Genomic DNA, 23,482 nt, shown 5'->3' with positions numbered 1-23,482 from the left:
TTCTATCACTCTGCACCAACCCTATACCTAAACCTACCCCTTACAGGAAACTTTGTGCCTTTTTACTTTCTCAAAAAAACTCATTCGGGATGATTTATAAGCTTTTGTACCCATGGGGACCTCAATTTAAGTCCCCACCGTGACACGAGTACCCATGAGTCTGTGTGTATTCAGGTTTAAGTCCCCACCGGAATATATAAACCTGTACACAAACATTTCAGTCCATCCCAGTGTTGTCTTCTTCATTCTTTCCCTCCCGTATAGAACCTCAACATCCCTTGCAATATTAGATGCACTATTAAAATTTTTAAATATTTGATTACAGTAATGGAATTCTATAAACCAATTTAATAAAATTGGGAAAAATGCTTTGCAGGAGTGATTTCCTCACAAATTGGCTGCCTGTCGACAAAGAGCTGATGAAGTCTGTCTTTGAAATTAAATCAGTCTACTGCCCCTACAGGTGGTGAGTGAATCTACACAACACCAGAAGGACATCATGTAAACCTCGGACAAGGAGCTGCAACCAAAGAATCAAAACAAGATAAAAATAAAACCTTTAGGACAGACTTTCTTAATCTGTAGTTTCTTTTGTTTTTCCACACATCATAAAAGTGATATGTGCACATCTGCATGAGCGGGAGAAGAGAGCAATCACATTCTTTTTTAAATCTGTATTTTTAAGCATTTTTAGTCCAGGTATAGACTATATGTCAGTTTGGAATAATGTAAGGTAGATTAAACTATAAGTTTCAGATAAGGTAAAAGAAGGACAGAAACAGTAAGGTGAGTGCAGTAAACGAAGCAGAAGAAAGCAGACTAAAACATAAAATGATAAAGAGAACTGTGAGGATGGTGCCAAGCATAAGAAAAATAAATTAAAGATACCCAAGCCAACACATTCCATTAATGTTTTCTCTTGTGTTTCTGTGTGTGTCTGTTAACCTATACATGAGTATAAATACACCCAAACAGAAATCGAGAGATGAATCACAGATCACAAGAGACACAGTGAATTCACAAAGTTTACCATAATAACCAGGCCCATACAAACACATGCTGTTGTACAGTGTCCAAAAAAACAAATCAATGTCAGATTGTCAAAGGTTTCATTGCATGAAGAGTTTCCGTCTTTAAGACTACACTCTGTTATCAGATGGTAAGTTATAAAGAAAACATGACTGTGCATGTAAAACCAAACAAACTAATAAATACCACCATCCATTCACCTGTCGGGACTCAGGATCCCTCGAAAAACAATTAATTAAAAATAAACCAATATCTAATAAATATGAGTGGCCATGTTGATGGATATACTAAATGTGCATTTTATGTACATAACAGATTTTCTGCTTTGCAGAATAAAATTAAAAAAGAGAAAAATAGAGACACCATGGCAGAAATTGCTCATTTCAATTGTATGTATGAAGATGGGCCTGAAAACGCATTGTGGAAAGGAAAATGGGGGTGTTTATGTCATGCAGTTTGCCCCAAAGGACTGTGGGGATCTTTTAAGAAGGAAGTTTGCTCCTCAACCATCACGTCTTCCTGCACCCCCTGTATGTTCACTTGCAAACTATTTTTATACACAGCAGTAACTGAACGCTCATGGTGCCATCCGTTGCGCTCGTCTCCGAGGGGACAAATCTACAGTTTTTGCATCATTATTCTGTGTCCATGTACTTTATAGTTCTTCCCCCAGCACTCCCAAAACAGTCACGCTGTCCCTGAGTATCATCTTCGCTCATTTCCTCCACCTTGTCCTCGTTCTTTTCATCACCAGGCATTCAGCTCTGCATCCCAGAGTGGACCAGGTGGCTCTGATCAGCAGTAATATGGCTCTTTGCCCTACAGCCTTTCTGAAACAAGGCTAAGGAGTTGGATTCTCCTGAGAGAGTTTCTTAGTGGTGTCTCGAAGGCACCCCTGCTCGACGGTATTTGGTACAGTCCTGGGCCGGAATGCGGGATCTCACAGTACAAACACTGACTGGTGGAATCCACAGACTTTACGATGAGAGGAGGAACGGCTGACTTCAAAATGACAGCGTTGTGGTACAAAGACAAGATTCAGCACCAACTGATGAATTTGTCACAAACAGAAACGCAATATCGTGAAACATTGATGAATGGGCAACACACTAATTCACCACAGACGGTTTTTTGAAAATAATTTGACAGAATGGAGCCCAGATTATAATTTTTTTTAAACCACCTCATAATTACGGTTTCTGTATTAGGTGAACAGAATGCCGCATCTTAGGCACATGTTCAGGTAAAGTGTGTTAGTGTAATCGTGTTTGTGAAAGCAGCTCTTTAAAAACAAACATGGTCTCGGAATGATGCATCCAGTATTATAGTTAGAAGTGCTTTCGTTTTTTAGTTCTGAATGGTGAGGAGACCCAAGCCTCTGTGTGTGTGGGACCCAGGGTCAGGTCAGCACCGAATGAGAGTGTGTTAAGGGGCGGGGGGGTTTGTGAAGAAGTGAGTGTGGTCAGACCCGAACATGTGGTCCGACCCCAGAAGTGAGAGGGACCCTGGATCCACAGTCATAGTCCATATCCACACTTGTGTGACCCGCAGCCATCAGCCCACCCGCTGGATAAGCACGTCCATCCACCTGTCTCTCCCGAAAACTCTGGATGTAGCTCTGCCAGAGAGAAAAACACATAATTAGAACAAAAAACTAAATATTACTACATTATTAAACAAGACTAAAGTTACTTTAAGTAAATGTTTATCAGGTGACCAGCTTTGTAGGACAAAAAGTTTCAAATTTACAACAATTTTTAAGAGGTATTTTTAACTCTCACACACAAGTTTAAAATCATGTTACTTTATGTTGCAATGCATAGAATCAGAGTCTGTAGATCAGGTAGGTAAATTTAGCAACGTCTCCCAAAATATTTTTTTTGTAACATTATAAGTGTCTTTACTGTCACTTTTGATCAATTTAATAGGTCCTTGCTGAATAAAAGCACTTTCTTTCCGTTTTTTTTTTTTTTTTTGAATGGTAGTGCATCACGGTTTTCAACATTGATAATAATAGGCAATGTTTCTTGAGCATCAAATTAGCATATAGGAATAATTTCTAAATCCTGTGACTCTGATGACTGGAATAATTTATTCAAAGTTACAGTTTTTACTGTACTTTTTATCAAATAAATACAGCCTTGGTGAGCATAAAGACTTCATTCAAAAACATAAAAATTAATCTTAAATATTCCAAACTTTTGACTGGTATTGGATATACACAATGTGTTTCTAACATGAATAGAACAATCAATTTAAGTTTGAAAGGGTTTATTATTTTTATTATTATTATTATTATTATTATTATTTCAAATAAGTTTTCTGCTTCCATAGACAACAGTATGTATTTTAAATACTCTAAATGTTTTTGGTAGTACTTAAATGTCTTAAACCTAAAACAAACATTATGTGGTTGAAAACACTAAACGGTTGTGATAAATCCCTCTCTCTGTCTCAGTGCCAGTCAAAGCACAAAAGCAGATTTGAATTTAGCAGTTGATCACGTGATGTACTAAATGTTCTAATCCCACTGGTGTGATTGTTAGAGCCAAGGACCAGCCTAGAGTGATCATTACGGTGTGGATCGTATGCATCAAAGGGTTAAATAAATTCTCCATCCAGATAATTAGAAAAGTAATTAGACTGAAAAAATAGTGTTAACAAAAACAAGGAATTCATTACAGGGACATTGCAGTCACATGTTAAATTTTGGAGGCGTTTTTGTCACTTTCCCATTAATTTCCACCCTGCTCTGAAATAGATGTGAATAAGTTAGAGCAAGTAGTTAGGTGTACAGGATGGACTCACAGGAGAAAGGACATCTCCATCAAAGCGTCGTATAGGGTTGGGTTTCCTGCGGTAGGCGGGCTCTGGGTGCAGGGCTTTGGCAGCATGTGTGTGGTGTGCGTTCTGCGGCTGCTTCCTCTTTTTCTTCCTGCTGCTCTCCCTCCTCTCCTCCTTCTGACGTATACGCATAAGCTGAACTCGCCGCTGCTGGCGACTGATCATCACTGAGAAAGAGAGAGAGAATACAGTACATAACAGAAACATACATACTGAACATTATATTTTTAGTCTATACTAAAATTAAAACTTTCATCATTCACGTACATACACACACACAAAAAAATAAATAAAAATTGTAGATTGCTTCATGTTTGCTTTTCTAAAGTGAATGGAAACAAATGTATATTTGAACAGCACTCATATGATATATAGTCTGAAGCCATACAATAGTTCATGTGATGAATAGAAAGAGTATGTTTATATGCATACCGCGGTTTTTGCAATAAATTTAAGACATGAAAGCGGTGTTCATGTTTACATGCACTGTGTTAACGGTGTTACCAAGCTGCATATATATGTGTATCTACCAGTAAGTGGCTTTCTCCACACTTTTCCTTTACTTTAGTTATCCGTTCTTCTCTACACTCATACACTCTCTTTAAAAACCTACATATGTATTTAAATGGCCACATAAGCTGTTCTCTGGCACAAACCTAGGTGTAACACTTTCTCTTAAAACCTTAAAACGGCATAAAGAAAACACTTTGGGTTTAAATGATGCTTCAGAAAGCAGCTCTCTGCAAAAACCTTGAAATCAGACAGTATATGTTACAGTCACTAAATGCTCTGTTAAAAGGATAGGACTGCGCAATTTGTTTCAAAAGTTTGTGATCATATAATATTAATAATAATAATGAACATTATGAAATAAAAAAATTGAAACAAAATAAGAAATTCACTATTTAAATGTTCTTTTAAGAACAATAGCATGCTACTACTACACCACTACAACTACTACATTTTTTCCCCCAGTACAACTGTTCAAATGTTAAACTAAGACATGATGAAACTGAAACAGCGACAGAACTTTTCTTCTGTATTGTGATGTACAGTACATGTGAGTAATGGACCATCAACAAAGAAACAAGTAGGCGAGACTTGGTTCTATGCATTAATTGTTGACAAAGATTTTGAGATGTGGATTGAAAGTGGATGCAGTTGAACACGAGCTTGCGAGTTTGGTGAGAAGTTCTGCATACATCATCAGAGAGAAGGGGTCATTTTCACTAGAAGGTACATTTATGACATTGATTAAGGTGTAAAAACGTACAAGGTGAAAATTAAACATATGCAATGGATGAACCTTTCACACTAAGATCTATAACGTGTTACCATTTCATGCTAACTTAAAAGCTTCTTCTCTTTATCAATGCTCCTGAAACATTGAAAACACTGAATCATAAACTGCATGTGTGTAAATAAACACAGTGCCACACGGCATATATTTATTTAATTAAATCGCAGCCTTTAACTTATTTGTTAACTTATTATAATCGCGGTAAGCCAGTTTTATTTTATTTCAATTAATTTTGAATAGCATTAGACTACCCTTGCATAGACTACTTTTAATTTTACTGTTTGGAGTTTGAAATATCTGTGCTCATTCACTATCAAAAAAGCACTTTTCACGTTCTATTAAACTTCTCATGTGTTCCATGGAAGAAAGGAAATCATACAGTTTTGGAATGCCGTGAGGGTGAAATTGTGCCAAACTTTCATGTTTGGGTGAACTATTTCTTGAAGAAGATGGACATTATAAACCATTCAGTGCACAACTTTACTGTACTGGAAACAGACAGACAGACACAGAGAGAGAGAGCCTCTCCATGAACTGATACTCTGCTCTGCACAATTGTTTCTGTGATCATTAGTCACACAGCCCTAACAGCACACCGACAGACAGGAACCATCTGCTGAGTTGCACACGTTCATAAAACCTTCTCTCCCTATCCGGTACAATAAATCCACAAGAACAGTGTGTCATATATTCCAAACAACACTTTGTCTGTCCCTGACTCACCCTTCGTGTGGGAGTAGCCCTCTGCCGTCACTCTCCATTGCACCAAAACACCCAGCAGGGCGAGAGCAGGCCAGGCTCCCAGGACCACCCACGTCGTCCAGCACACCGGCTCCCGGGGGCCCGTTTTCACCCGCTCGTAAATGTACCTGACCAGCGCGAAGAGCTCCACGAAATAATCCGTAGCCACAACTATCACTGCAGCCCCAAACACGGACGTGGAGAGGGTGGTGAAGAATCTCTGCCACTGCAGGGTGAGGACGGCGAACAGCATGCCCAGCCCCAGCAGGACGCCCAGGGGCACCCATACTGACCGCGGGGGGTTGGACGACAGCTCCTCCATTCCTATCAGGGTCCCGATGCCCACCAGCAGGCCCAGGAGCAGCCCCACCATGAAAAGCCCAACGCTGCGTACCAACATGGTCACCAGGCCACACAGGGTGCCGATGCCCAAGCCGATGCCCACGCTGGCCTCAACGCTCAGCTGTGTGTCCAATACTCGCTCCTTGTAACAGAGCAGGAAGATGATTGCAGAACCAAACATGAGCCCTGTGAGGAAGAGTACAGCCTTAAAACAGCGGTAACCTGCAAAATAGAGAAAGAACAGGAGGTGAGAACCGAGTGAGTGAAAAAATGTGAGAAAGTGAAGGAGGGAGAAGAAAAAGATAAAAATAGCTAGACAGATAAATACTGGAAATGCATAGAGTGGCTGATTTCACAGCTCAAGAATAGCACAATAGTGTGAGACCACAATTCTGCTCAGTTTATTAACAGTTCAACACTTTCAATATGGAAAAGTGACTGAGGTTGATTCACTCAGGATTATACCTTTCACGTATATTTCCAGCTCTACACCATCGTAAAACTTACAAACTGTACAAACATGAGGGAAAGCCAAAAAAACAAGTTTAGGGGACATATCATTATTTATTTTAAGTGACGAAGTGAAAAGTGAAAAGTGAAGTGACGTGACATACGTCCAAGTATGGTAACCCATACTTGGAATTCGTGCTCTGCATTTAACCCATCCAAAGTGCACACACACACACACACAGCCATTTATGCTGCAGCGCCCGGGGAGCAGTTGGGGGTTCGGTGCCTTGCTCAAGGGTACCTCAGTCATGGTATTGACGGTGGAGAGAGCGCTGTACATTCACTCCCCCCACCTACAATTCCTGCTGGTACAGAGACTCGAACCCGCAAGCTTTGGATTATGAGTCCAACTCTCTAACCATTAGTCCACGACTTCCCCACAATAATAGTGTAGCTTATTATTATTTTTTAAGTGTAGCTTATTATTATGTGGGAAGTCTTATGTGGGAAGTCGTGGCCTAATGGTCAGAGAGTTGGACTCGTAATCCAAAGGTTGCGGGTTCGAGTCTCGGGCCGGCAGGAATTGTAGGTGGGGGGAGTGAATGTACAGCGCTCTCTCCACCCTCAATACCACGACTGAGGTGCCCTTGAGCAAGGCACCGAACCCCCAACTGCTCCCCGGGCGCTGCAGCATAAAATGGCTGCCCACTGCTCCGGGTGTGTGTTCACGGTGTGTGTGTGTTCACTGCTGTGTGTGTGCACGTTGGATGGGTTAAATGCAGAGCACGAATTCCAAGTATGGGTCACCATACTTGGCTGAATGTCACTTCACTCACTCACACTTCACTTCACTCACTATTTTTTTATAAAATATTTTGATTTGAAACTCTAACATTCAAAACTTCCCAGTAGGGATATTCTTTCTGGCTGATAGATACCCCATACAGACAAGACCATTATTATTTTCATGTTATGTAGATATAAAAATTCTATACAGTGTTGTCTATGCAAATATTAAACAAAAATAAAATCACTAAAAAATAAAATAAAATTCATTTTAAATGCTACAGGTGAATTTAGGCATCACAATATTACACTGTCCATTATAAAAATGAATATTTTACTCATTAAAAAAAGTCTAAACTATCAATCAATGAGCAGAAGGCATGTAGTAGGTTGTGCAACAAATTTAGATAAAAATCATGTTATTAAAAAAAGATGCCTTAAAAATTCATATATCAAATATGATAACCCTTTACAGGGTTAACAGTGTTATTAAATTAAATTGTTTTTAAATGTTAACTTTAAGCAAGCATTAGATGACATGAAAGGTGATCTAAAATGTAAAAATGAGAAAAAAAAAACCAATACTTATAAATCAAAAAAATCTAATATAGCTGATAACAATAGAGTACTGATATATTAGTAAAAGTAAAGTCGTAAAGTCGTGACGTATTGTCAAGTATGGTGACCCATACTCGAAATTGGTGCTCTGCGTTTAACCCATCCAAGTGCACACAGCAGTGAGTAGTGAACAAATGCACACACACACACACACACACACACACACATACACACCGTGAACACACACCCGGAGCAGTGGGCAGCCATGCTGCGGCGCCCGGGGAGCAATTGGGGGTTCGGTGCCTTGCTCAAGGGCACCTCAGTCGTGGTATTGAGGGTGGAGAGAGCGCTGGACATTCACTCCCCCCACCTACAATCCCTGCCGGCCGGGGACTCGAACCCGCAACCTTTCGATTACGAGTCCGACTCTCTAACCATTAGGCCACGACTTCCCCCATTAGGTATCACTATTACACAGTAATACAGAAATCATCATGGTTTTTATGTTACAACTATGTGCATATTAACACATGATCACCCACATTTTCTTATCAATGCCCATTCAATGCTATTGTTTGCATTTCTCATTCATGATAGGGAAGGCTTAAAGGTACAATATCAAAAACACCCATTAAATTGTACATGACAGCTGATGACTAACAAGAAAAGAGGACTTTAGAGAAAAAAAATAAATAAATCGTACACAAGAGTAGAATAGTATGTCCCCTTTAAATCTGTGCCCATCTGAAGTAGAGTGCAGAACAGTTATACAAGCCATGACCTTATTAAGAACCTCATGAAATATTTAAAAGTGGGCAAAAAGAAAGTTTTAGAAATAAGAACATGGGTTCGACACAGAAACACACTGAAAAATTAAAAACCAACCCTGAATAATCTAATCACATGCTATCTCTAGGTTTTCACTTATAAAAATAATAACATCATTTTGTGGTAATACATACAAGTATTTTCTCGGGGTGATGCATAAGTAAACATGAAGACTCAACTCACCAAAGAAGCAATAGATGATTCCGAAGAGACAGCACATAGAGCAGACCACTGAGGGGACCACCTCATAATGTCGCCCTGCTCTGTCGTTACATGGTTCCAACTGCTCTGGTCCAGCTTCTCTTGAGGGAGGGGCCAGCTTAAAGGCTAGGGTCTTCAAGGTGGACGTCATGGTGACCGTAGTGTGCTGGATGGAGTGAACAGGTTGTAGGGAGGGGGTGACTGAGGGAAGGGGGAGGGGCTGGGAAATCAGGGTACACCTTGCCTCCACATGAATCTACCTGTAAGAGAGAGAATAAATGAATAAAATGTTATAGCTCACAAAAACATAATATTGGAAGACTAGAAGTCACAAATTCAACATGGAAATTCTAGCCATGTCAACTGTATTTGTATAGAGCTTTTCAAAATACAGTTTCAAAGCTTTACTGAAAATAATGATGTTTAAAATATCTTATCTTCATTTAAAAGTTAGCAGATTAAACGTGGGTGAATATAGTTTACAATTTTGTGACAATACAAGCAATATTAAGCAGTTGAGATGATCTATATAGTATATATTGTCCTACACAAATACACTGTATGTACCCTGAGTATAACATTGGACATACCTATATATCCAACTTAGATATAGACCTGGGCAATAATTTAGTTACAATCTATATAGATTTGCTATAGTATACAGGTGCATCTCAAAAAATGTGAATATCGTGAAAAAGTTAATTTTTTCTTATAACTTATTTCAAAAAGTGAAACTTTCATATATTTTAGATTCATTACATGTGAAGTAAAACATTTCAAAAGTTTTTTTGTTTTAACTTTGATGATTAGAGTTTACAGCTCATGAAAGTCAAAACTCCAGTATCTCAAAATATTAGAATATTCCCTAAAATCAATCAAAAAAAGGATTTGCAAAACAGAAAAGATCAAGTTCTTTAAAGTATGTTAATTTATGCACTCAATACTTGGTCGGGGCTCCTTCAGCACAAATTCCAGCATCAGTGAGGTGTGGCATGGAAGCGATCAGTCTGTGGCTCTGCTGAGGCACTATTGAGCCTCCAGCTCGTCTGGATTGTTGGATTGACTGTTTCTCATCTTTCTCTTGAAAATATCCCATAGATTCCATATGGGGTTCAGGTCAGGCATGCTGGCTGGCCAATCAAGCACAGTAATATCCTGGTCAGCAAAGCACTTGGAAGTGGTTTTGGCAGTGTGGGCAGGTGCTAAAGTCCTACTGGAAAAGGAAATCACCATCTCCATAAAGCTTGTCAGCAGATGGAAGCATAAAGTGCTCTAAAATCTCCTGGTAGACGGCTGCATTGACTTTGGACTTGATAAAACACAAATGGACCAACACCAGCAGACGTCACGGCACCCCAAATCATCACTGACTTCGGAAACTTCACACTGGACTTCAAGCAGCTTGGATTCTGTGCCTCTCCAGTCTTCCTCCAGACTCCAGACCTTGATTTCCAAATTAAATGCAAAATTTACTTTCATCTGAAAAGAGGACTTTGGACCACTGAGCAACAGTCCAGTTCTTTTTCTCCACAGCCCAGGTAAGATGCCTCTGACGTTGTCTCTGGTTCAGAAGTGGCTTGGTAGCCCTTTACCTGAAGACGTCTGAGCGTGGTGACCCTTGATGCACTGACTCCAGCTTCAGTCCGCTCCTTGTGAAGCTCTCCCAAGTGTTTGAATAGGCTTTGCTTGACTTTATTCTCAAGCTTGTGGTCATCCCTGTTGCTTATGCACATTTTCCTAACCAATTTCTTCCTTACAGTCAACTATGCACTTAATATGCTTTGATACAGCACTCCTTGAACAGCGGGGTGGCTGTTCAAGGAGTGCTGTATCAAAGTATCAAAGCATATATTTCAGTAATGACCCTCTGTGACTTACCCTCTTTGTGGAGGGTGTCAATGATCGTCTTCTGGATCATTGCCAAGTCAGCAGTGTTCCCCATTATTGTGGTTTCAAAGAACAAGAGATACCCGGAATTTATACTGTAGGGATGGTCATTTATTGAAACTCAAATGTAAATATTCTAATATTTTGAGATACTGATTTTTGACTTTCATTAGCTGTAAGCTCTAATTATCAAAAAAAAAAAAAAACTTTTGAAGTGTTTTACTTTACATGTAATGAATCTAAAATATATGAAAGTTTCAATTTTTGAAATACGTTACAAGATTTTTTTTTTACTTTTTCACCATATTCTAATTTTCTGAGATGCACCAGTATATTGCTTTATGTGAGTGTACTGTATGCACGCGTATTAAGTTGGATATAATATATATCCAGCTTGTGTGATGACACAGTTTCCATGTTATGATATAAACAATTATGCAGCTAAGATTACAGTACACTTTCTGGAAAAAAAAAAAGGGCACAAAAGCGGTCACTGGTGCCAGTACCATTTCAAAAGGTACACCTTTATACCTAAAGGGTCTATGTTGGTACCTTAAATGTACATCATATCTAAAGTGTACTTTTTAGTACCTAACTACATACCTAATTACCTGCTTTTGTACTTTTTTTCTAAAAGTGCACATACTGCTTTATTTGATGTATGCAGGTAATGCAAGATTTATCCTGTATATCCCAATTTTAATAAATTGCTGAATTATTTTTTACATTTTTGGATGTTATAAAGCAGATTTGCTATGTAGAAATATATAAAATCAAACGTAAAAACCCTCCCTTGTACAACAATTAGCTAGGCCTATTTCTAGCACAGTATTCAAGTTTTACAGGTTTAGAATTATACTCCCTCCACTCCCAATCCATAACAGAGAAGAGGTGAGAGAATCTCATGTTCTTGTTTTCTTTTTCTCCCTCTCTTTCTGTTTACCCTTTCCCTTGAACTTAACTATTGTGTGTGAGGCATCTTGGAAAGGATTTTGGGTCATGTAAGGCTACTTTTATTAAACAAATATATCCATATGACACTACTGACATAGAAGGCCATAACTTACTCACAGAATTTGCGTTCCATTTATTTTCTGCTTTACTTTTCATTCTCTCGCTTTCTTTATCTCCCCCACTCACTTCCTCACCTCCACCGCTTGTTCAGTCATGCCCCTCTCCTCTGTCACATAGTTGTGGTTCATTGTGTGCTTAAGGATGCCTAATAACTGTTCTGCGGTCAGGTATTCTTTCTCTAAATGATCGCAATCTAATCAATGGCCACTTCTCCTCTGACAGCGGTGCAATTGTTCTGGCACTGTTTACTATAGAAACTCAGACAACATCAGTTCTTCTAATTCTTCTACTTTTTCTTTATCCATCTCTTTAATTTATGCAAATGCACTTTGACATTGCAGTGAAAAATAGTGATGTGTCAGAACTCTTAACCAGTAGTGGTTCTTTTTAAACAGTTCATTTCAATTAATTGCAACCATGAGTTATAATAAAACAGCCATTAAGAACATAAAATCCTTTGAATTTGCAATGAACTATACTAAAATTCATTTGAATTCATTTTTTAAATTCATTGCTATTGCAATCAGTTGACTTCTATAGTTGAATAGTAACAATAATTTATTGACTGAATCAAGTCACTTATATATAAATGTTAGTTTTATCTTTAATACTTCAGGCGCTGCAATTTAAAGGATGTGAATTAAAAGCTAAAAAAAAATGGATTTTAGGGTGTTATACCCTAATCTTTAAACTTTATGCCACAACAGCCATAAAAGCTGTGCTGCTTTCCTTTTTCTTTCTGCAGTGTTATGTACATCTGTGCTGTTTCTAAACACATTCTACGAAATACATCTGATCTGGTGGGCATGGCCCTAAACCAACTTAATTATACAGGGATTCCTCAAGACAGACTAGTCAACTAGTCATTCTGAAAAGGAGTAGATTACAAAACTATAGTGCTGTATATCCCTAGCCCATAATTCCCCTGAAGCCAGTCCGAGTTGAACGTGAGAACATTCTTCATTCGGTTAAGCTCTCTCCCTATTATATCCCCCGCTGTGCTCTGTCACACAAAATAATAGTAATTATCTTTAACTTGGGGATAATCAAAGCTCAGTTTACGCCAACCCCCACGTGGCAGAGAATCCCTGCCAAACTAAACTGCAATCCAGCACAGAGAGAAATACAGCCATGTTTTCCTCATTATATATCAATAGATCACCCTATGCAGTCAGACGTCCAACAATAATGACCTTCCACTTCCTGTCTGTGACCATAACAATGAAAAGATGCAAAGCTTACCAGCTCAGGGCCAGGCGGTATTAACCAATAGAAAAGGCAGCCTCCCCCTCCATAGCAACAGACCAGGAGCCAATCAGAGGTATTCTAGCTTGTGGGGCTTTTCTAAGTGTTGCTGTAGCATCATCATCTCAACCTGAGGAACTAAAATAAACTGGCCACCATACCCTCATTCATGCTTGCACAAACATACACTACTTCTCTCCTAAACACTAACCTAAGAGGATGGAGACTGACATGGAAAAATGTTTGGGGAAGAGAGATGATTTTATGTTTTACTCAGCAGACTGGCATTTATTTAACGGAAAGTGAAATGTGAAAGAGGCTGCGAGGATGTAAAGTGACTCATGGTAACTACTGCAGTTTGTAATGAATTAGGAATTCTGAATAATGTATGTAAGCCATCACAGACTGTGGCAGGTTTTTAAAAACTCTGTAAAAGGCGTTTCAAGTGGCAATACCATCAAACACCATTTGTTTTATACAGAAGTGTGTACAACTCCCTCAGGAGGGCCCTTCAAAACGTGCTGAAAGTAAAAAGCTTTCAAAGACTGCCATAATTCCCTTTACAAGCACTTTACACACTAGAAAATTAACAGTGTTTACATATTTAAAAAAAGACGATAAGAAATAATTAAAAAATATATTAATTGTCATACATTTATTTTAAATATATACATTCAAAGATTTGGGATCAAATGAAATCAATTTTATTCAGCAAGGATGCATTGAATTGATCAAAAAAGCGACAGTAAATCCTTTTACATAATTGTCATAAAACATTTCTACTGTACTTTTTGTCCTATTGCAATTAGTTTCTTATTCCCATTTAATCGCTGATTGTTTACTGAGGTTTTTTTATTTTTTTTTTTTTATTTAGGATCGTATTAGTTTTATTTCTTATAATGGCACTGGTGACAAAAATTATACAATTTCTATGGTAGCAAAAATTGTGTTATCCTAAAGACCTTCAAAGCAAAAATAACCATATTGTGATATATCTTGTTACCGTAAAATAAAATTACTCATATTGTGATATAAGATTTCGGTCATATCGCTCACCCCTATTGATATTAATAAAAAATGTTACTTGAGCACTAAATCAGTATCTGAAGACTGGAGTAATGGCTGCTAAATTCAGCTTTGCCATAACAACAACAAAAAAACAACTACATTTTAAACAGAAGAAATTGATTTTAAATTGAAGTATCAATTTCTTCTGTTTAAAATTTAGGTTTTTTTTGTTGTTATGGCAAAGTTTATGTATTTTTGATCAAATAAATGCACCTTGGGAAGCATAAGAGCCTTTTGTCTTCAGCAATTTTATCCTTATTTTTTCTCTAGTGCAAAGCTAAAAACAAACCGCTGAGTTATCTCCATTCTTCCACTGGTCTCTGGTGACGGTGAAATGAGTCAAACTGTGAATTCTGAATCTGTCACTTATACAGAGGTTACCTGAGGTCACAGGGATGACCACATTCAAACAGAAAACAACTCTTTATTGGTAGTGCTGATATCATGACCTCTGGAGAGTCTTGCCCTGCCTGTTGTTAGCCAGTGGGATGGACACTTGCAAATATGGTAACATAATCTGACACAGCTGTTAGGTTTGTCTGGCTTCAATCTATCCTATTGTTTCTGTTTGCCTTCCTTTTGCTGAGCTCCTAGCCTCCAACTGTATTTTGTTCTTCCTTCCTTGCTGTTCTTCTGTAATAATCATTAATTACTTCCATCTGCGGTCATTTACCTCAACTTGCACTTCTTTCCATTTAAACTGAGAGGTTTAGCGTCCCCCATCTTCATTCCCTGGAGGTGTTTTAGTGGATTTGGACACCTGTGCCTTTGTTTCTCACCTTAACGCACTTCGAGTTACCTCACATTCACACTCTTGTATTTATCTGTCCACCAGAGCAACAACATAATCAGATTACTGACAAACACTATGATTCATCAGCAGCTGGTCCAACATTAGCCACCCGGTCCATTCTATCTCAGATAACACATTCAATTTATCTTACACCACTGTATGTTAAAGCTGAGAACTCAATGAGATTAAATATCTTTGTTTTGTTTGTTGTCCCTTCCATTCCCATCATTTTTTTGGTGAACTGATATAGTCCAGTCTTTACCATTAAAAAAAAAAAAGTGTAACATCCAACAGGCAGAGGAGATGCAACATTTAACATCAAAGAGTTAAAGTTTATACCTTTCCACTTAACACAGAAAAGAAAATGTTTAAAGGGAACATTTTGGGAAAAAATAATTTTCTAGCTTCTTTGAAATAAAAGACATTGATATACTCTGCTGATACACTCAGCATATGACAATAGTCACAAATCACTCCCTCCCTAGTCTGGAAAGGCCATTTATGAAAACTATGCAACAAAAATTTGTCATTTAGAATTTGTCACGTTATTGACTTTAAAACCATGAACACATTTACATATTACTTCCCACATCTCAAATCAGCGCCTATTCAGCAACTAGCTCTTTTCTGATGAGTGACAGCGTGAACTACATTGCCACACAGAGTTTATTAACAAGTCTTAAAGATACAGTTGGAAAAATTTATTTAAAGGGATAGGTCACACAAAAATGCACATTCTGTCATTTTCTCACCCTCAAGCTGTTCCAAACCTGCATAAATTTCCTTCTTTTGCTGTACACTATAAGATATTTTGATATCTGGTCCCCCACATTTTTAAAACATTGTCCTATGTTCCACAGAAGAAACAAACTCATACAGGTTTGAAACAACTTGAGGGTGAGTAAATGGTGACAGAAATTTCAGTTGACTATCCCTTTAATACTAAACGTCAGAGAAGGCCTAACTTAATCATGTAAATCAAAATAACTTACATGTATACAGGGAAAAATATGATATAATGCAAAGCAGGATTGTCATGATATCAGGTTTTCATTACACATTATTCTGGCCAAAAGAATTCACCATAACATGTTATTGCGATATATAGTAAACACTCTAAAAAATGCTGGGTGAAATATGGACAAACCCAGCAGTTGTGTTAAATGTTTAACCCAACCTTCTGGGTAGTAACCCAACCGCTGGTTCAAAACAACCCAATTGATGAGTTTGTCCATATTTTACCCAGAGTGATACAACATTTAAATAAATAAATGTTTCTATAAAGTCAAATTTATCTTTGACTTCTTCCCATTTTAATGACAGGTGGCAACTAGCTTTAAAGTGCAATATTGCCACCTATTATGTTGGAATGCCAACCAGATAAGTTACTGTCATTGGATAATTAATGATATTATAGTGTAGAAAAGTGTAGAATATCATATTTTTTTTTTAAATAATAACAGTCAATACTGGAATATGTCCCCATTGAAAGCCAAATGGGCAAATGATCCCAGAATGATTCACACATGAATAACTATGTTAGTCATTTGTTTGTACGTGATTGATGATGTACTGAATGAGTGGCACTATGTGAGTGGTATTTGACTGCAGAAGCAGATCCGGCACCACCTGCTACACCCCCTACAAGCTGTCCTGTCTTACCCAGCAGCAGGGCCTTGTCTGTGGGCTACGTTCTCTCACGACTCCCTTAGTCACCCACGCCCAACACCAATCATCTATGAAGTAACCCACCTACAGCAGCGTCAGCATGCGTTGGCTACAGATAATATTGCGAGTATGTGTGTGCGTGCTTTAGGCAGTGTCGTGTTTGGAAAGCATTCAATTTCTGAATAATTTGGCTGATGGGCTGAACAGTGTGTATGTTCATCGGAGCACAGAGTTCTAGTCTGATGCATCACCCTTCAACAAGATCATAGTTTTCTCATATTGTATTACATATCTTATCTAGCCTCCAGAGTTGTTTCTCTTCCAACTTTCTATCCAGTTTTTCCTCATGAATGCATACTTCCTGGACTCGCACTCTCGGTTTTGTTCCAGTACTGTGTTCTGGTCTTGGTGTGTTGCAAAATGTCAGAAAAGCATCTGTCCAGCAGTAAACTTCAATCATATCCTCACAAAGATGCTAAAAACTACACCCCACCACTCTTATCTTTTGCTTACACAAACATTCACACATTTTCTCAGTTTTAATAAATTTAAAAACACATACAAACAGTCTGTATCGTATTTGCACAGACATGGAAGCACAGTCTCATTCACACATTGTCTAGATAGCACCCAACACACCACCAGCATAACAATAATCCACCACTAGCAGATTTTCCTATTTTCATGAATCGGAAGGTGCTCTTTGGCACAGCCTGCGACTAAAATAGTCTGCTGTCTCGTCCAAACCCTGTAGGGGCTGTTTTTCTCTCATCCCATTGCGGTTTGGACACTGCCAAACACCCAGCGTGGAGTTACAGAATTCCACTCCGGAAAAGATCAGTGTGAGTGAATGTGTGTGTGCATGTGTGAGTGAGCCTGGAACAACACCAGAGGAAGAACGGTGGGTAGAGAATAGAGAGAACGGAATAAAAAAAAAGAGGAGGAAAAAACGAGATTGATGAAAGGCTACGAGCAAAACAAGAGAGAGGAAAAGACAGTGGTGATTTTTAAATAGTGTAGAGACTGAGAGGGGAATACATTGTGAAGAATAGAACAATTGATTAGAGTGAGAGTGAAAGTGTGTGTAGGGAAGAGTAAGAGATGGAACCCTCTCTTGCATAACTCCTTCATAATGGATCAGTCATGCACTGCTCATTCTGTTCATGTGTCGCCTGCAGTATCTGCTGACGTAGAAAATGGAGTCAGATGAAACATTTCACAACTCTTCAGACTTAGTTTAACAAATTGGACCAAAATGCATGAACGTGGACAAGAACTTATTTTAACAACAATAACTTTTCTCTCTGAATGACAAGGAAGTGCAACTCCTGCTGTAGTTTCAAACCACCAAACTCTGGGCCTCCCAGCACGACAAGGCTCCAGTGAGGTCATAGTCTTGATACCACATGGCTCAGTCTACAGGAAACACATTGCATCAAAACAACAAAGACAACTTCAAAGCAAATGCCACAGATGTAAATAGTTAAAAAAATAAATAACTATCTTGACAAAACAAAAATATTAAATAAAACAACAAAAAACAAATCAACAAGCAAATACACAAACCAAAACAAACAAACAAATACAGCAGACTAGCATATAATATTCCTTTTAACTATCACTCTAATCTCTCATTGAACTACCACTGGTAATGAAAACATCTGTCATTACAGAAACCTCTGTATTGACTTCTGGATTGAATTCAGGTTGCTCTGGCGTCATAGTTGTAATCGGACACACAGGGATGGTCACGTGAGGCCAATTACAGTTTAAAAAAAACAAAAGAGGTCACATCAATATAAAACAAGAGAGACTCACGTGCAAAACAAATGCTTACTGTGGGCTGGAATCACCTGGAAATATGTTGATAATATTAGAAGTTTTGCATTTTATGCATTTTCTTTATACCGATTCATGGCTATCCAGGCCCAAACATGTGTCCATTTTGGTGGCAACTTTATCCTTAAAAGTAACAATGATGGACAATGTGTTAAATTTAATATCTGGTCGTCAAATGAATGTCCAGAGGCAATACTAAAAGGATTAAACCGGATCATTCCAGGCCAACAGGGTGAGGTTACAGATTCAACGCACATGAAATCTACCTGACACGAAAGGAAAAAAATCGGCTTTCCTCAGATTACCACACCAGATTTCACTACAATGCTTGGCTCTGACAGAGAGCAAAACAAAAGCTTTTGTGCCTATTCTACAACAACTCCACACAAATAAGTTATGGCATTGCTCAGACCACTGAATATCACAGCCAGCTAGGGAAGAGTTTTGTAGTAAACAGACTTGATCAGTGATGACAGGCCTTAGATGGGAATGCTACTAGTCTAATAAACACAAGGACATCAGATCCCTGACGTATTCAGTTTATTTAAGGTTTTTCCATCAAATCTGAATCAGACTGAAATTATTCTGCTCCACAACAGGTTATTTTATTGCATGCAAAAAAATAACATATAGCCGGAAAAAGGATGTGAATAATTTGATTCTTGCCAAGCAAAGCATCACCTTAATGGACCTTAATCGGAGAGACACCATATTTCTGTTATACAAATCAAAACAAGGCTATAAAGAATAGACATTATGGAGTCTATTCCAGTACAGTTTTGATTTCTTAAAGCGACAGTTCACCCATAAAGTAATTTTAACACCCTGTCATGTTTTCAAACCTGTATGCATTTCTTTCTTCTGTGGAACACAAAAGATATTTTGAATACTTTTGGTGACCACCAATCTCATTTCTCAAAATATATTTTTAATATCCTCTTAGTTTTGGAATAAATGATGGTTAGGGTTAATAAACAATGACCGAATTTTCATTTTTGGGTAAACGATTCCTTTAAGTTCTCTGATGTTCATAGAAAGATGTATTTTCAATGTTCTATTGGCCCGAATAATCTACACTAAGATTCTCAACTTTTGAAACTGACTGCACTTTCATCCCACAAAGCCTTGTATTCACATGCTGCCTACCCATGTCCATATAATTATTTCATGAATGACTATTTAGAATGAACAAACTAGTTCCAGAAATGTCCCATCCAATAACAAGTAACAGTTTTCATAACAACACAATGGTGACAATGCAAGTGTGATGCTAGTTTAACAAGTGTTTGTGTGCACAATGGTATTTAATAAGATTCTGCAGTACATGTGGCTTGTATTGAATGGATTATTAGTATTATGACCTCACCGCCCTCCACCCTCTCTGTACGCTTTTGTCTTTTCTTCAGCACCAACTCCATAGCACCTCTCAGTCTTTCCAGCTCTCTACTATCGTGTTCGTTCAGAGTTTATGGACTGGCTCCACCTAACCACCTGTGACTTCGCTGCACACACCATTTCACTCCATCATTTTGTTCATTATTACCCTGTAATGCGAAGTACACAAATCCTCAAGCACCCATTTCACTAACACGCAGAAATTACCACATAATCTGTTCTGCAACCAATACAACTGTTAAATAACATGGGGATAAACATTCAGACTGATTGGGACTTCTTAAAACAAAGCAATGAGTTCATTTTTCCTTTGTGCTCAGATTGCTTTTTATGATCAAATTTAACTTGAAATCTGTGTTTTCCCACTATAAGATGGGCTGTGAGTCATATATTTGTTAGAGTTGGTGGACATCAAAAGAATGCAAGTCTTTGGGTGATTTGCACATGGAACAAAGGGATCCCCATGTGGCACACACAAGTGAGGAGGAAAGACTCAGATGTGACCAACCAGCTAGAGGCCTGCAGGACAATGGATCTGTCTGTTCATCATACAGTCCATCCGGGGAAAATACTTTTCTCTGTTTCTGTGTCCATGGAAGTTGAGCCAGGGTAAACCGAGCTAAACCACATCAATATCTGCAGCAATATGCATCAAATTATGATGGTACAAACAACTGTTACATGAGCAACATGTGTTTCGGTTAAATGCTTCCAATCTTTGAAAAGTAATGGGTTGTACAAAAATGAAGACTAAAGGTGCGCTCACATTAGGAAAACTTATTTAAAATTTCCCAGGCAAAAAGGTCTATTGTCTATTGCCAATAGGCAAATCTACTGGAAAATCTGTGCAATTCTGACTCACAGCAAAGTTATTTTCATTCGGGTAAAAAGTTGTTCGAAACACCTTTTCAGCAGACTAGTTCTAAAGTGTTTACTAGCCGGAGTGAACTTTTCTGGAAAGTTTGCTTTGGCAAAACTTCGTTATATGCCTGATTTTGTTTGAAATAACGTCACACCACATTCATTCTTTGATTTCACTTGACCACTGCATTGACTGAAATGGCACGCATGTATTGAAGCTTCCTCACTTGAGTGTGATCCCTTATCTGATGTCTGTGTTGGCAAGCCAAATCAATATAAATTAATCATTTATCAACATTAATTATGCTAACATCTAACAGCAGAGCAGAACAAAGCATTATCGATAACATGCCAGGTACTAATCATAGTAACCTAAGCATAGCAATCACGAGTTCCAATCATACACATTCAAATCTGTTGGTGTCACATGAGAGCTCTGCTAAATGTGATGCGGTCTCAACAGGAACAGTCTCTCCAGCCATGATGAATTAACTCTGATTCGACGCGTGTGCTGACATGCAGGACAAATGATGGGGACTGCCCTGGGGGCATCATTTGCACTGTGCCACTGCTGCTATACTGTACCACTGCAATCGATGGGTGACATGTGCCAATACCAGATGTTTCTGGGAAACATCCATAAAGGCTAAAGGCCAAATGACACAAATAAAACTGTCAGCGCACGTGCTGGCAGCCATCAACTATTTAAAGCAAAATTCTACAATTTTCTTGGATCGCCACAATGATTGTGAGAATGTAACAGACGGTTTAGAAAGACAAATGCCAGTGTGCATGTGTGTTGTTGTTGATTAACAGACTTGATATAGTATGTTTTGGTACATTTATCATAGCATGCACCAACAAAGTCTCCAATGCATGAGAACACTGATGGGATCAGAGGAGGACATGGTGATAAGACGATGCAAAAAACTAGTGAACATGACATATCAGGATAAGGCACTAGTGACATAACCATGTTCTTTTGGAGATCAAGAATATATACGTGTACAGTACAGGACACTGATCAAGATCACAGAGTCTTCTTTGGAAAAATCACTGTTTGTAAATATAAAATCAAAGAGAATTGTAAGGAATTTAATGATACTAGCTCTCATTTCACTTTCGCAGAGCTGTCATTCAGAAATGTTACTGCAAAATGTGTCAAAAAACTAAATCAGAATCAAGCATTCTAGAGATCTATATACTGTAAAAAATACAGTGTAGATATTTTTTTTTACTCAGAAATAGCTGGTAAATTTCATAAATAATTTCAAAAGAATCAAGTAAATTTTGAATTAGTTTGAATCGGACTGCACTGCTTGTGCTCTCTTTTTTGAATTCACTGAAAAGAACCAGTTCATAAGCGAATGCAATTAGGAATCGGACAACACTGGACCTACTGTTTCGCACTGTATGTATGTTTAGTAGTTGTGGTGTTGTAGTAACGCTTGATAATAGATCTGAATTACACTGTCAAAGTTTTTTTGAACAGTCCATAAATGCATATTTGAGAACCATTGAGGGAACTAAAAACCATTGTCCAATCTCAGAATTCAAGAAATGTTTCAGTTTTAAAAAAAACTAACTGTTTTTGGTTCCAAATGCCAAAGAAAAGTGTATGATGTATCTCCCAATCCTCCCTTATTATATTATATATTATCAGGAGCAAGAAAATTATGTTAAATATGGTGATGTACTAAAATATCATGAATTTCATACAACTATAATGTATAACTATATTTCATATAACTATATAACACTCACATACATCCAACAAAAAGTCATGTTCACTTTACCTGCAGGTATGAACACACATGCAAGGAGATTTCCGTGCGTTATTGCGCGTAAATGAATAGAGGTAATACACAGAGACGGACTGCGGAAAACCATACCGTTGTCACAACATCTGATCTTGTAAATAGACTACAAAATCTCATGCATTAAACTCATCTGGAGTGTGTGCTGATGAGACAAGCGAAGTAGGCCACGACATAATTTTCTTGATATGATCGCGTTCATTACAGGCAAAACAAATCCCCCTATGCTACAGCCATTTGCACTGACACGCGTGACTTTTGCATAAACCAGTGTCAACGTGTATAAACCAACGCCGCGATTGATCATAACATTATTCTGAACAAAGCGCCAAGACGTGGGCATATGCGCTCACCCTGATCGCGGTTCAGCATCTTGCTTCTCCCAGATCCCGGTCCCGTGCTTCGGCTTCGCTCGTCCGACAGTCTAATCTCCGGCGAAACAGCAGCATTCCAGTCCTATCGATCCAGCCTTGCACACTTGAGCTCTATAGGGAATACAAAGCACTTGTTTGTCTTGACAAAAAGCTCCGGTGATCTTCCCGAGGTTCCTTCGATTCCGGTCGGCTTTTCGTTGGTCGTGGGTGCTGCCAATTAGTCCACGCACCGACTATTGCTTTGCATCTGTGAACGAGTCATCAGGCATCTACAGGATCTACATTATACCAACTTCTGCAGTGACTTCAGAAGAATGACAGTCACTGATCAAAAAGATGCCGAAACACATAAATACTGCTGTTACCCACTCACACTGAGTCT

At 38.3% G+C, this 23,482-nt stretch overlaps 1 protein-coding gene and 1 pseudogene across 2 annotated transcripts in view; one reads left to right on the top strand and one right to left on the bottom strand.

Moving 5' to 3' along the window:
- LOC306844900 (desmin-like) overlaps positions 1–905 on the top strand; it is an 8,367-nt pseudogene extending 7,462 nt beyond the window's left edge. The window contains exon 9 of the transcript in view: positions 464–905. The product of the transcript in view is annotated as a desmin-like (transcript). The remainder of the gene's footprint in view (positions 1–463) is intronic.
- LOC306844901 (transmembrane protein 198) lies at positions 670–23,482 on the bottom strand. The gene is made up of 5 exons (XM_079377329.1): positions 23,080–23,482; positions 9,062–9,339; positions 5,897–6,478; positions 3,838–4,040; positions 670–2,647 (listed from the first exon to the last, which is right to left on the bottom strand). The coding sequence occupies exons 2-5, from the start codon at positions 9,228–9,230 to the stop codon at positions 2,492–2,494; spliced, it is 1,110 nt and encodes a 369-aa protein (XP_079233455.1). The 5' UTR covers positions 9,231–9,339; positions 23,080–23,482; the 3' UTR covers positions 670–2,491.

This window comes from Barbus barbus, assembly GCF_936440315.1.
Source record: "Barbus barbus genome assembly, chromosome: 25".
Taxonomy (NCBI): Eukaryota; Metazoa; Chordata; class Actinopteri; order Cypriniformes; family Cyprinidae; genus Barbus; species Barbus barbus.
Note: the sequence above shows the minus strand (reverse complement) of the source record. Positions and strands in the feature narration are given on the sequence as shown.

What these genes read in the sequence shown, in the direction of transcription:
- LOC306844901 (XM_079377329.1), bottom strand. Translation starts at nt 9,230, where the DNA reads ATGACGTCCACCTTGAAGACCCTAGCCTTTAAGCTGGCCCCTCCCTCA. An exon ending in AATCATCTATTGCTTCTTTG is followed by an intron (nt 6,479 to 9,061) that starts GTGAGTTGAGTC and finishes TCTATTTTGCAG; the next exon opens with GTTACCGCTGTTTTAAGGCT. An exon ending in GGGCTACTCCCACACGAAGG is followed by an intron (nt 4,041 to 5,896) that starts GTGAGTCAGGGA and finishes TCTCTTTCTCAG; the next exon opens with TGATGATCAGTCGCCAGCAG.